This window comes from Paralichthys olivaceus, chromosome 7, assembly GCF_024713975.1.
Source record: "Paralichthys olivaceus isolate ysfri-2021 chromosome 7, ASM2471397v2, whole genome shotgun sequence".
In the NCBI taxonomy this organism is placed as follows: domain Eukaryota; kingdom Metazoa; phylum Chordata; class Actinopteri; order Pleuronectiformes; family Paralichthyidae; genus Paralichthys; species Paralichthys olivaceus.
Window position 1 is genome coordinate 4432011 of NC_091099.1, and position 13596 is coordinate 4445606.

At 41.5% G+C, this 13596-nt stretch overlaps 1 protein-coding gene across 2 annotated transcripts; it reads right to left on the minus strand.

Moving 5' to 3' along the window:
* Window positions 1–3562: 3562 nt before the first annotated feature.
* On the minus strand, window positions 3563–13287 carry lrrc56 (leucine rich repeat containing 56). 2 transcript variants are annotated; one of them, XM_020102126.2, is made up of 13 exons: window positions 12054–13287; window positions 11743–11944; window positions 11429–11516; window positions 10887–10947; window positions 9726–9822; window positions 9137–9334; window positions 6898–7075; window positions 6574–6804; window positions 6198–6265; window positions 5495–5637; window positions 5109–5356; window positions 4593–4935; window positions 3563–4132 (listed from the first exon to the last, which is right to left on the minus strand). In XM_020102126.2, exons 2-13 carry the CDS (start codon window positions 11905–11907, stop codon window positions 3955–3957), a joined length of 1998 nt encoding a protein of 665 aa, XP_019957685.2. In that variant the 5' UTR covers window positions 11908–11944; window positions 12054–13287; the 3' UTR covers window positions 3563–3954. The 2 variants fall into 2 exon arrangements, with proteins under 2 accessions (XP_019957685.2, XP_069385051.1); XM_069528950.1 differs by lacking the exon at window positions 10887–10947 and having other exon boundaries at window positions 11743–12121.
* Between the last annotated feature and the right edge of the window lie 309 nt (window positions 13288–13596).

A 13596-nucleotide genomic window follows, 5' to 3' on the forward strand; every position in this document is an offset into this window, starting at 1 on the left:
AAATGGCTGCAGGTAGATTACAGTTACCATTAGATTACATATTTTATAATGGATTTGTAGCTATAGTCATAGTTTTAGATTGGTTGATTTTCCAAAGATCACACTTTGAGATTCTCATTCCTTGTAGTTTGCAGACTAATTGTGATTTTACCAAAGAGGAGACTGTTAAAAGCAGTACTGGCTATTTTCAAAATATGTAACATGTTAGCGTGTGTTGGAGCAGTGATGAGGAGGAGGAAGGTTATAATTTTGTTTGTAATAATCTTTTCAGCACCTGAAACATCCATTCATAAAAGCAAAGGTTGTTTCCTAAACAAAGGGAAGGGAAGTCATCCATGTTTCAACCATCACTCATCTCAACAAGATTAGTTTTGGGCAAAAAAGAGAAAACTTCAATGCACATTTTTTGCTGTTGGATCAAGATTGTGTAAACGGAAATGGTTTTCAGGCAACAATGCTGCGTTTAACCAATAAGAAAACAGCTGGTGTGTCAAATATTATCAGATTCCCTCATGTGCAAATATCAAGGATTACAATACTGAAAAGCAAATACTTCACCTTCATCTTTAACCTCTCTGAACCAAAGATTCCCATATCTACTAATCTTATTTGTGGTGCAAAGTGTGGCTTTGCAAACATGTGTTTCGTCCCACAAATTACAATCACTGCCCTGAAACAAGCTTTTCTGAAGAGGAAACAGCTGAAAGGGAATGACAAAGCAGAAATCTACAACAGCTGTTTGTGGCTTTCTTCTCTAGGAATAGGTTATCAAACACACACTGTTAAGCCCTGGAACATATTCGTTTAAAATTCATGTATGCAGCATGAATAGGCCAGAAAACAGGCTGCTATCTTACACCCGTTGTATTTCTTCCTTTTATCTTGAACTACAGGTAATTACCACTGCATCTCACTGCTCGTATGAAAACATGACCCTGAAACAGAATGAGCAGTGAAGACAGCATTACTTGGGAAGTGTAGCCTATTAATACAAAGATGATTATTTCATTCATTAACCTTATCGACTGGAATTAAACTTACTTCAGAAAACCTTTATGATACGAAGAAGTAGCAAAGGATGTTTGTTGGCATGATTCTGCTAAAACTAGTCAGCTGATATCCCAACAAATCTTTTGGAATGGTGGTACATGACCCAAATAAGAACCTATTAAATTTTGGTGAGGATTCAGGTCAGGGAATGTATCCAGGAATCTTTTCATCACTTTCTTGAACACTGTGGACAGGGCAATTTCTGACATTTCCCAGGGAATATTTCATGGAACCTGGCGAAAAAAGAAGAGGACATATTTAGGGGGCTGCAATTTGGTGCAGCCACAGTATGAAAATTTACATTTTGGTGCAAATCTGGACAAATAGAGGAATCCAGGAGTTATAGGGCGGAGGTAAGGAGGTAAGGACTTAACTGGGTGCCATTCCAGCTGTGAATACATTCATTTCCTTGGAATACCATTAAAGACTGTGTGTCTGCGTTTGGCTGTGAAGATGTCAACAGAAAATGAATTATGCAGCTTAAATATGTTGAAGTGAAAGGAATTTACCTTCCGGCAAGAACCTGCACTGTACAAACTGTTTCTGCCGGGCCAGTCTCAACTCATGCTGTAGTTGTTTTCAGGTATACTGCCTGGTAGGAAAATATTACCTCGAGTCAATAATATCTCCATCTAATAATATGAAATCAAATTAAGAAACCTATTCCCTTTGTGTGATAACGTTATACCTTGATGTTGGTTATATTCACAACCATCTTTTTAGTTGTGGCTTTGTCTCTGAAAGCTTTGATGAAGACTTTAGAGGAATGTAACTACAACCCACCTGACACCATCATGAATTAAATGGAGTCATATCAAACACATTGGGTATTTGTATTCGTTGTACTCACAGCATGTGCTGACACAGTTTCCTCTACTTCAGTGTGTTAGAAATGTCAGTTTGTTTACCCTTGTGTGTGTGTGTGTGTGTGTGTGTGCGTGTGTGTGTGTGTGTGCGTGTGTGTGTGTGTGTGCGTGTGTGTGTGTGTGTGTGTGTGTGTTTGGGAGTATTTGGGACAGAGAGCTGTATTATTTTGTTGGTTGTTACTCTGTTATATGTCATATTTACTTATAGATATAATATGAATACGCATCTAAAGCCTGTAGACTGCAGTCCCTGACTTCTCTAAATGCGATCGTATTTTATTAGATATAAGATGCATGCTGTAGGTAATAACTGGTATTGACTTGGGGAGTGAAAGTATGTTTTTACATGCCACTTCTCCAGTCCTCAATAAATTATTCTCATATAATAACCCCTGTCCAAGAAATTACAGGAGAGTAGGTGGACACCCTTCCACCATGACACCATAAAAGTCCGAATTTTTCATTCCATCTGCGTCTTCAGACGAAACAGCTCAAGTGAGATTGAAGTGGGCCTGAAAACACCTGGCAGGGAGCAAAGGGGGAGAAACAATCCCACAAGTGAAGCAGCTGTGTGAGAAAGACATTCAAAAGGCGTGCGATGGAAAGAGTCACTAGAAGACAACAAAAAACAGTAACGGGTTATATAAGACCTGTCTCCTGGTTGAGTTGGCGTCTGTGCTTACATGTACACACACATCATACATTCCTGTGTCCGACATGCGTACACCTCTTAATCCTGCACTGTTGGCAGGAGTATTAGCAGTGCTCTCAAGGTTTAATGACGGCCTGTGCTTTATTTCTTTGACTCATTTTACATCCTGTATCTGCAGAGAGATCTGAAGCCTCGATGACAGAAATATGGCAAGCCTTTTATAGTTTGTGGATATTAGTTTGCGTGTGTGCACGTGCTCACATCAGGTATTCACTGATAAGGTCAGGCAAGTTTGGAGATGTCAGTGATCTGGTTGTAGCGGTTATCCTGGAATGGAATTCCATGTAAAAATCATTGTGACACCCCCAAAACAAACAGCATCATATGCCCATGAAGAACAACAAGGGTGCGAAAGGTGCCTGTCTCTCTCTGTGTGCATCATCTCCTCAAACACTGTTCGTCACGAGTGTATCAGGACAGAATCAGTCTGAGATTGTCCTTCACAGTACGATGGACGAGTAATTCCCTAATAACTCTTGTAAAACAACAGGATATGACACAGCTAGATTCTAATAAAAGATTCTGGCGTAAACAAATTGGCAAATGCGTCATAAAATATTTTCTCCTGCACCAGTAAAGTGAAAAGTCAATGTTTGCATGTTATATGTTTGTATAATGTGAATCACGCACTTGATGCCGTAGATGTGTTCATACAGGGAGGGGAAAAAAATGAATCATGGGTTTCAAGGGGGTGGATGTGAGGGGTTGTTTGCTCAAGGAGGTGGAAGTGATTGATAGTTTTTCATTTAATGTTTAGAGATAGTGCCTCCAAGTGGCAAAATTACATTATTACACCATGATTATCTGGACAGTCATCATCTGTGCAGGAAATCTTGACTCAATTGAACCATTCCATTTTTCAAAACCTCACCACTCTGGGGTCAGAATGTAGAAGTAGATAAGGTTCTTTTTTCAAATGTTTTATTTATTTTTATACAAGGTAGCACTTGAGTTTTAATAATGAAACATTTCAACCTTAGAAATACAAATGTGAGGTATTGATTGAACCCAACATTCATTCTAAAAGAGGGATTGTGTCATGACATCATATCCTCAGATCACATTCGTGTTACTTATTTGAAAGGATGCTGGTGTGTTGGTTCCAACAGTAGAGTTGCTGCTTTCAATATTTACTGTATCTGTTTTGTAAAAGATGGAAAAATACTGGTAATCCACTGGTAAAACATGGTGCGAGAGAGGTTCAGAACAAAGTCTCCTGGAATGGCCTCCCCTGCTTTAACACTCTGTTTTTCATGGTAAGGAACAATAACACACTATTCATATTCATCACTGGCAAGGCAGCCACACATCAGCCCATTTCTGGTGTCAGTCTGGGTGTGAGCTCCCTCTGCAGGGCTGGAGTGTGTGGTGTGGGTGATGTTTCTGCAGAGCGGCCCTGGCTGTGTGAGCACGAGTGATTGCTGGCCTGTGCGGGAGTTTGGACATCTGAGGGACGTGGCGGGGCTTGTTGCCAGACTGTGCACTGGAGAGGTCCATGTCCACACTGAAAGACAGGGAGACTTTCTTTAGTACAACAACCCGATGTGTACACTTAACATCTAATCACACCACAGTGAAGTAATACATCTAATTCTAGAATGCCTCCATTTCAGATCACAGAATTCAACAGATTCAATCCAGTAACTTCAGGGCGACACGGTTTGAGTTTGCATGTTCTCCGTGTGCCTGTGTGGGTTTTCTCCAGAGTGTCTGGATTCCTCCTTCTGTCCAAAGGCAACTAGTTTAGATTATTGATAATCCTTGTTGCCCATAAGTGCGATGAGTAATTTTTCTTTATGAGTCGGCCCTGTGGCAGACCGATCCTGCCTCTTGCCCAGCGTAAGATCCAATATTCTAACAGCAAATATAATTAAGGAGCTCTGAACAACAAAAGCAGAAAACCAATATTTCATGTTAATCCTGTATGAATTCATAGAGACTGATATACATAAACAGTATCATACCATGGATCCATAAGCCCGTCAGCCAGGGCACTTGTTGGTGGCGGGCGGTGTATGTGTGCAACCTGAGGTAACCTTGTCCTGGTCACCTGCTGGACCTGCTGGAGTGTCCGCTCTTTGTTTCCTGCTGCTGTGCCTATCTGGTGGAAGCACCTTGCTTTGCTGGAAACAGGTAAATGTTCTGAGTCGGTCTGGGTGAGTCGCAGCCGACGTGCACGAAACCCTTGCGGCTTGCGATTAGCAGGAGCTGCTGTGGCACTGACAGGGGGAGAAGGGGACAGCGAGGTGTCTGAGGACAGGGACAGCTGAGCCACGTCAGGGGATACGGCTTCTCCGTGATGCAGGTCTGTTAAAAAATATCATTACAAAAGGTTCAGGGGCAGCCATTAATCTCTGCTGCCTGCTATTTTATGTCTTTCGTTATTAAATTTAATGTTACTGTGGAAAGAAAATCATAAGTTCTCTCATGTTTCCAGTTTTTATAAGCAACATTAAGCACATTCGTTCAGTGGATATCACCTGGAGAGAGAGACTGAAACGAGGAATCTGGAGAAGCAGTATCTTGACTTTCACCACACTTCTCCCCTCCATGTTCTTCATCACTCCTGTCATTCCCCATCCTACCAAAACCTTCCTCTTCATCATCATCATCATCATCATCATCATCATCATCATCGTCATTATTATCATCTCCCTCCTCTTCGTCTTCACTGTGTTGAATAGCCAGGACCTGTGGTAATCTTTCCGTCTCTATGGCCTTGAGACGCCTGAGAAATGTAGTAGATAGTGGATATTTGTAGTTTCAAATGGTGTGTCATGGCAAGACAGAGGTTAAGAATTAGCTTTTGCATAATTTAGTGTGTAATTTAGTGTTAAAGAGAGAGAGCTGTGCAAGTAGTTACTACCTGCTGTGCTGCTCCCGCCAAGCTCTGAGTTCAGCGAATACATCACCACGTTCCCTAACATCAGGCTCCTCAAGGTCGTACGTGTGCTCTGGTACGTGAATGAGCAGGTCGCGGGGGGTAAAAGTAGACTTGGTGGGTGCCGTCTATAAGAAAGAAGCGAGGGGTGAATGAGCGTGTTGGTGGCAGAGGAAGCGAGAGAACGTAACAGAAAAGTAGAGGCCAAAGAGTTGAGTGCATCAATTATGGATATACACTTGGGTAAAGGGCAGACAGAGAGGAGGGAAAACAAACACAACAGGGGCTTACTGAACAAGAGGGAGAGAGGGAGACGGGATGACTGCAGCGGCGTGTGTACATGCCAGTGTGACGGATCACATGGCGTTGGCGGTGAGGGCTCCATCTGTCACATCCCTCTGACACCGCTGCACCCTTCACACATCTCCATCCCCTGTGTCCTCCCACTGCTGTGCCTGTCGTCTCTCTCAGGTTTTGTCCTCTGTTAATACTTTGCTCTTTCTCTTTTTACTGACATGACATTAAAGAGATGAAGCCAGACAGCCATAATGGGTCTGTCAAAGCCCGCTCGTGTCAGTGAACACTAAATACTCTGTGCATGATATGGTTGATTGGTGCAGATTTGCTTTTTTAAAACAAGGTTGTTTTTATTGACAGGAATTCTGTTGTTCCAACACACGCCGCCTACCTTCAACTTCTCGCGCCTCGCTCGAATAGCTTGGACTGGGTTTCCACAGTACACGATCTTACCAGCTCCTTCAACATTCAACAGATTAGAGGATGAGATGGTGATTTCAGAAAAGTCTTTTGTCATAAATATTTCCTCTTGGTCACACGGCTCAGTAAAGACTGGAGCCGATCTTGTTTCTACAGGGTGATGGTAATAAGAAGAAAAAGAAACTAAAACTTAAGAAACTGTGAAAAAGATTGAAATGCTTCTCATGGGTCAGTAGTTTTGCCACAACAGTTATAGTTACTCAATAATACTGATAAAGTTAGAGAGACTGTGTTTGGATGTCATGGAAGAAACAACACTCTGAAGAATAGTCACTGGTTTGCCTAACCATGTGTCAGGATGCTGGTTTCTGCTTCCACTGCTGCTATATCAGAGTCTGCAGAAGCAGGTCTGGATCCAGGAGGGGTGAGTACTCTGGACCTGGTTGCTGACATGGGTCTGGAGCCAGTGTGGGGTCTGGAGCCCTCTGATGAGAGTGGCCAGACACAGGAGCGGCTGGAAACAGGGCGCCTGGCGGAGCTGGGTCTGCTGTCCGGCCAAGCACCCTCGGCTGTCTCCTCTACAAATACAGAAGTGAGTGGCTCATTAAATACACCACTCTAATAAACTGGCCTGCCTCGACCAACTCAAAACAACATATAAATGCACACACCGTCCTCAGTGGCGCTCTGGGAGGAGCTACAGTCTCTGATGGAGTTTCGGAGAATGGCCCAGTCTTCTCCCATGACGCTGCTGCAGCTCAGCCCGTCATCCTCAATCCTTATATTGTCAAGGTAATGAAGCTGAGGGACCAACTCCCTCACTGCAGCCCGATATCTATAGTCTGACGTCTGGGTACAGGAAGCAAAGAGAGAGTGAAATGTTGAGGACAGACAGATGTTTGGAGAGGCAGTGAAATGGGACAAAAAGGGAAGAACAGGCAGACAGTGACTTAACTGATGCAGTGTTTTATGCAGGGTAAATTATTTCAGTTTAATGGTATGTAGTCTATTGTGCACTAAAAGCCATGAGTGCATTGAGTAGCAGTGTATTTAAGGATTACATACTGTAAATAAACCTTCAGGAATATATATATATTCCTGTAGTGATTTCAGTTTATGTACTATAGTTAAAGACCAATGTAATGAACAGATTACTCAAATCTGCCCTTGACGTCGACTCATCCACTTATTGATGTGCTTGGTTTTCCATTTGGCTCCAAAAATGGAATAATTGCACTTCTAACCTGAATTATATTCAATTAAACTGCGGTACGGAATACTTTAGATATACTAAATAATACATAGCGGTACATTATGGACTACATGATGCCCCTAGATAAAGATCCAGGAGATGTAGTGAAGGAGATGTCAGGAGACTCTAAATCATTATTTCGACCCACATTCAATAAAGTATTGGTTTATACAAACGAACCTGTGGTGTGTAAGCAAACCAAACACAGGGCAGGTGCTGAATGTTACAATAGCTACTAGCGTCACAAGATAGTAATGCATAAAATAATGCCTATTAGTTAGCCCTCATGATCTCTGCACTTGTTTTTGACCACTGCGACGCTTAACTCTTCTGCAAGACCTAACTTTTTAACACTAGGGGAAGCTACAGAGATACAGAAAGAGAGAGAGAGAGAGAGAGAGAGAGAGAGAGAGAGAAGGGACAGTAAGTCAGTGAGCGATCAAATTAGAGCTTGGCACTCCTGCCCTTCACCAAACCACACAGATGCAATGAATGAAAAAAAGAAAGGCTGGCAACGAGGAAATGAGAGAGAAAAGAGGAGGAGAATGATGGCTCAGTAAGAGGAAGTAAGCGGATATGTGTATATCTGTGTGTGTGTGTGTGGTGGATACAGAGAAAGAGAGCAAGACGAGTGGCAAGCTAGCAAACCCAAGTCTCCCTCAGTCACTACAAAGCACAGGCCTAATGCATATTCAGCTCAGCATCTCCCTTCATTGCCCCAGTTTCCTAATTAATGCTCGGCTGGTGGGTGTAAATAAACACATTCACAGTGGCCCAAATAAAAAAAGAACACGGTGTCTCGAATCCATGGAAGGTGGAAATGCAGCTTCTACCTCATATGCCCCTGAATTTGTCTGTGTCGAGCTGCTTTATGTGCCAGACATTTACACAAAATGATTAATGTGATGGTTCAATATGCACTGCAGAGTAAAAACTGATATGTAGCTGTTGAATATTTTGATCCCTCCTCCTCTCCCAGTGTCCTCTCTGGTGCGTCGAAGGCCCAAATACAGATTAATGAGATCACTGATATTTTAATGTCTCAGCACACACTAATGACATTTGGGCCATTATCTGACAAAGCCACGGAGGCTAACATCTATGTGCTGGCACAGGCTACACAACACCGCAAACATGAGTTACATTTTACAACACCAACTGAACACAACACTTCCTTTGCAGAAGTGCTGCCCAGCTCTTTGCTCAAGCATTTTTTTTTTTTTGCTCACTGACGTTTTACCGTTTTACTCAACTATTGTTGCGGTTGTGTTTTTATATTATTATTGCACTACTTTGATTGTTCGCTTTTCAAATAAAGAAAAAAAAGTGTAATCTTTAAGTATCTCAAATCGTAATCTAGATAAGATCCACATGAATAGAAAACCAATAAAACACACAGAAACATCACGTCATTATCGTCTCATTATCAGCCTTGCATGATGCCACAGTTGATGGTCACGACCTGTTGATCTTAAGGACAGTACAGACGCATTCATGACTTTTGCAGCAAACGATAGAACAATGTTAATTTGTCAAGTATCAGTGTCTGCTGACTCATACAGGACAAACAGAGCCTGACAGGAGAAGACAAAAATCATATCCATATTAGCGCATTCAAGAGCCATCTCTTTTCACAGGTGATGCCAATGTATAATTACCTGAGTGGCAGTGGGGGTTGGGCGCACACACACAGGATTTCCCTCCAGTGTGAGTTTCTGGAGTTTGTTACATAACCCCAGATACTGGACCTGGACTAAATCATCCACATCGTTCCCTTCCAGATCCAACAGCTGCAGGTTCTCCAGCATGCCGAGCTGACTCAGGTGTGATATGCTGTTATAGGCCACATACAGTTCCTGAAAAAACAATGGAATGACGTACAGACAGGGTTGACCGGCAGGAAAACCAAGAAAATATGTGATGAGTTAAAGAGAAAAACTAGCAGAGATACAGTTTATTATAAACAGAGAGCCAGAGGGACAGATTTGGTATCTTTCCATCTCACAGATACGATTACAACATCACTGATCGCTTATCAACATCTATTACATCACTACTTAGTAATGTTCCATAGTGGCAATATTGATGCTGTAATGTTACTGTATTTTGTTGCCAACGCAACACAACAAAAGGAATTTATGTTTAAGTTAAGAAACAAATTTAAAACCAACATAAAAACTTGATTGTATTGATTTGTGTTTCTTTTAATCAACTGATGAGTTGTTGAATTGTCTCTTTAAAATCTACCTTCAGACAAGACAAAGTAGAAATGCCATCTAGGTCTTGTAGGCAGCAGCGAGACATCCACAGCACCTGCAGATGGGAGAGGGTTGTTCCCAAGTCTCTAAGAACACAAAATAAAGCAGAGTTAGAGGCAGGGAGAGGGAGTTGCACAACACTGTGAAAAGTGAATGAGTCCCTCCAGTCCCTTGGTCACTGCAGCTACAAACTCCTTTCTCTTCCCCAATATGCAACCCTCTCTTTCTGCCTCCCACTTTTCCCTACAGCACACCCCTGCTCTGACCCTTCCACCAGAGCCTCATTCAGTATATCTGCAGCCCTGTTACACCCTCTTCACTACAGCTCCCACAGCCCAGAGCAGGAAATGCTATCAGAGGCAGTGCACGTCCGGCTCTCAGGGTGGAGCATACGGCGCCCTATCTCTCTGTTGTACTTTCTTATACCAATTTTCAATATGTGTTTTTGTGTGTCTCATTCTGGAAGTTTATTTCTGTGGTTGCAATCAAACTGGCAAAAGAATCTAGGGTAGACTGCATGTTACTTGTGTTTTTTCCCAGGATGAATCTGAAAACTGATACAGCACAAAGCCCTCTGTGTCCTATTGTAAGACAGATGTGTGAACCTGTTCTCCATGTGTATCTATCTCTTGTGCTAAACACGTCTGTTGTCATGTGTTTTACAAGCTCCAACATGTATCTGCGGCACACAAACATTTTCCTACTGGAAAACCTTAACTGAAGCAGAGCAGTGCTCTACACCTGCTACACAATCCCACAACACTCCTGAACCGACGTTCTGCTTCAAAGCACCGTCTTTTTATGGCTTCCAAAACCTTGTAGTTTCTTGTAGCACACATGTGACCTGTGTAAAGCCTGACAGTAATCCCCATGGGTCCATCCCTGCTCAGGGTCAAATTACATTTCTGTTTGAGGGAAGACTTGGACATGCTGGCTTTGCTTCTAAACATAAGCTAAATATAAATTGGCACAAATTCAGTTTTGTCAAATCCCACATTTGCCTTTGTGTTCCAGGATTTACAACTTCTTGAGAATCGGTGAAATTCCAAGAGGCGCTTTCGACATAATGAGTCTGTTTGTTCGTGTGATAATAAGAACAGGTTGCTACATAGGAGGAAAAAGACAACATGTTATGCAACTTTAAACTTACCTCACTGACATGATCACGCTGTTGTTCATTTTCAGCTGAACAAGCTTGGGCAAGAGGGCACCTGGAAGATCGTCACATAAACCAAACTCTTTCTAATTACATCAGATTGGGGGATTTTTCAAGTTGTAAACTATTTTTCTGATTCAACTCTAAAAATCACTTCATCATATGTTTAACCTAAATTAGCTGTAGGATGTAGCACCTATACCTACAGGCTAGGCATGACTTACATATACAGGCAATATTGTGACATGTGTAATCTAGGATTTTAAGTACAAAGATAAGTACAATGGAGATGTTGTTCCACAATGATTGGTTCATTTTTGAATTCAAGTTTGCACAATTAACCTAAAATCTAATATGGATAAAAATTTGCATTACAGTGATGCCATTATTACCTCTGCCAAGGAGGTTAGGTTTTCACGCATTTGTTTGTTGGTTGATTTGTATGTTTGTGTGTAAGCAAGATTACACAAAAACAACTGCAGGAGTTTGAAATAGTAAGCTGTGATTTGCCTTTATAAAAGTCGTGTACATCTTACCAAAGTAGGCCAGCGTAGTTTCTTGTGTGTCTACGCACATCTCCAGCGAGGTCACGAGATCGAGGTCCCCAGTTCCACATAGTGATTTCTGTTTGGAAAGTAAATTGACGGCACAACAAGGGACGTCTGAGTGGATCTTGAACTGGATTTTGTCTTTATATCAGTCGGTTTTTACCTTGGATGTTCACCTATAGCTCTGATGTAACAGGTTACGTAAAGCCTGTGGTATGAAATAATTTCTCTCTGCCCACCTCACCTTGAGAACAGCCTGTTCTTCTGTGAAGCACACACAACATGGTTCAGTGTGAACCTACCAGCTTCTCTGCAGAGAGGTGAAGCTCCACTTCTGTCTCTGGGTCCTCGCAGGGTTTAGTGGTCGGGGTTGGGTTGATATGACCCGATCCACTCAGCTCAGTCACCAGGACCCGCGCCGAACCGGGCCGGTCCTTCCGGGCCACGGGCCCAGGACAACAACTCATCTCGAACTTAACACGTCTTCTCAAGCTAATTGTTTTGCTAACATAAAGCGATGGAAAGTCAATTAATATTCCACTCTGAGCTGATCACAGCTAAAGATGCTTCTAATCTAAAGTCACATGGAAGTTTTAATCAAAAATAAATGTACCTGTAACAGAAAACTGCGTCTTAAAGAGCTGCTCTTCACATTTCACAGGCTGGAGACACTTCCCAAACAAAAGTTTGCTTGACAACCACAGACGACTTCCTGGATACGGCACAGAGCGGCCCCGTGGCTCCCTGGGAGATGTAGTGCATGCAACAGGTCATGTCGAATAAAACCAGTGCAGAACTTGAAGTTAGGACTCGGATAACATTTCTCCTGTGATGCTTCTGTTGTTAAAGATTAATTTAGTAAAACTCTGTTATAACACTATCCTGGTGGTGTGGTGCTGCCTTCACGTGCTCGTTGTAAACTCTGGGATTGGAACAGTGTGCAGTGTCGGGGTGAATAAGAGCAAAATAAAAGCATAATCATGTGTTTTTCTGATGAAAACTGAAAATGAAGGTTTTTGCTATTTCACTGCACAAGATTGGCTTTTTATGCGGTTTCAGATTGTTTGTATTTTATAGACAAAATAAGAAAAATTAATATATAAGTACAAGAAATAGAAGTACATCAGTAAGACGGGATTTCTTTTAAACAAACAACAACACACAGAGCATTTCTAAAGGCCTAGAAAACAGCCACGTCCAAACAGGAATGCGGGTTAAGAATCAATTCATTTAAATTCAGTTCAATTCTAAATACTGTATTTGTCCCTCAAGGGACAATTGAAAGCAAGCAGGAGAGAAAACAAGAGTGCACAGACAACGAAACCACACCAATAAAAAAAACAAGAATAGATTAAAAAAATAAAAAGCAACGAACAAGTTGAGAGAGTAAAAGACATGTCACATTAGAAAATGTCTGTCCATATGTGGAACGCATGTCTCGCAAACCATCTAATCGCCTTCACACTTTGCACGTGTTCTGTAAATTGCACAAGAAAGTGCAGTGCAGATTTTGTTGCGACAATATTGAATAAAATCTTCACTGTAGATAAACCAGGTAGGCTGAACGCGCCGTTTTCTCCCTTCACTCTGCAGTAGGCTGTATAAAAAGCACACAAACAATTAAAAACAAAAGTGGCTTTATATTATGGAACTGTAAAAGGAGGACTCACTCACAACAAGGAATAAATCTGAAGTAGACTCCAGATCGACCAAACTCCACCAGGATTATTATAGTTAACGAAAACTAAGACTAAAACTAAAACTAGCAATGAAAAAATGTTTTAGTTAACAGAATAAAAAAAAACGAAAACTAAATACAAACTACAATGAACAATGCAAAACTAACTAAAACTAAACTGAATCGCAGATAAACTCTGCTTCGTTTTCGTTTCGTTTTCTCCCTCAGTGATGGTTAAAGAATGAAATTAAAGGACTTGATGAACCATATTTGGTGTCACACATTGGTTCATCCTTTTTCAGCCTCTACAAGTCAAGGCTTTCTCTTAATACCTGGAAAAACTAAAACTAAAACCAAATAAAAACTAAACTGAAACCAGTCGATTCCTCAAAATAAAAACTAAAACTACAAAATCACTTGTTGAACTAACTAAAACTGAACTGAAATAAAAGAGCAAACTGCAAAACTAAATTTAAAA

What these genes read in the sequence shown, in the direction of transcription:
- lrrc56 (XM_020102126.2), bottom strand. Translation starts at nt 11,907, where the DNA reads ATGAGTTGTTGTCCTGGGCCCGTGGCCCGGAAGGACCGGCCCGGTTCG. An exon ending in AGCGTGATCATGTCAGTGAG is followed by an intron (nt 9,823 to 10,886) that starts GTAAGTTTAAAG and finishes TTGTGTTCTTAG; the next exon opens with AGACTTGGGAACAACCCTCT. An exon ending in GTTTCAGTCTCTCTCTCCAG is followed by an intron (nt 4,936 to 5,108) that starts GTGATATCCACT and finishes ATTTTTTAACAG; the next exon opens with ACCTGCATCACGGAGAAGCC.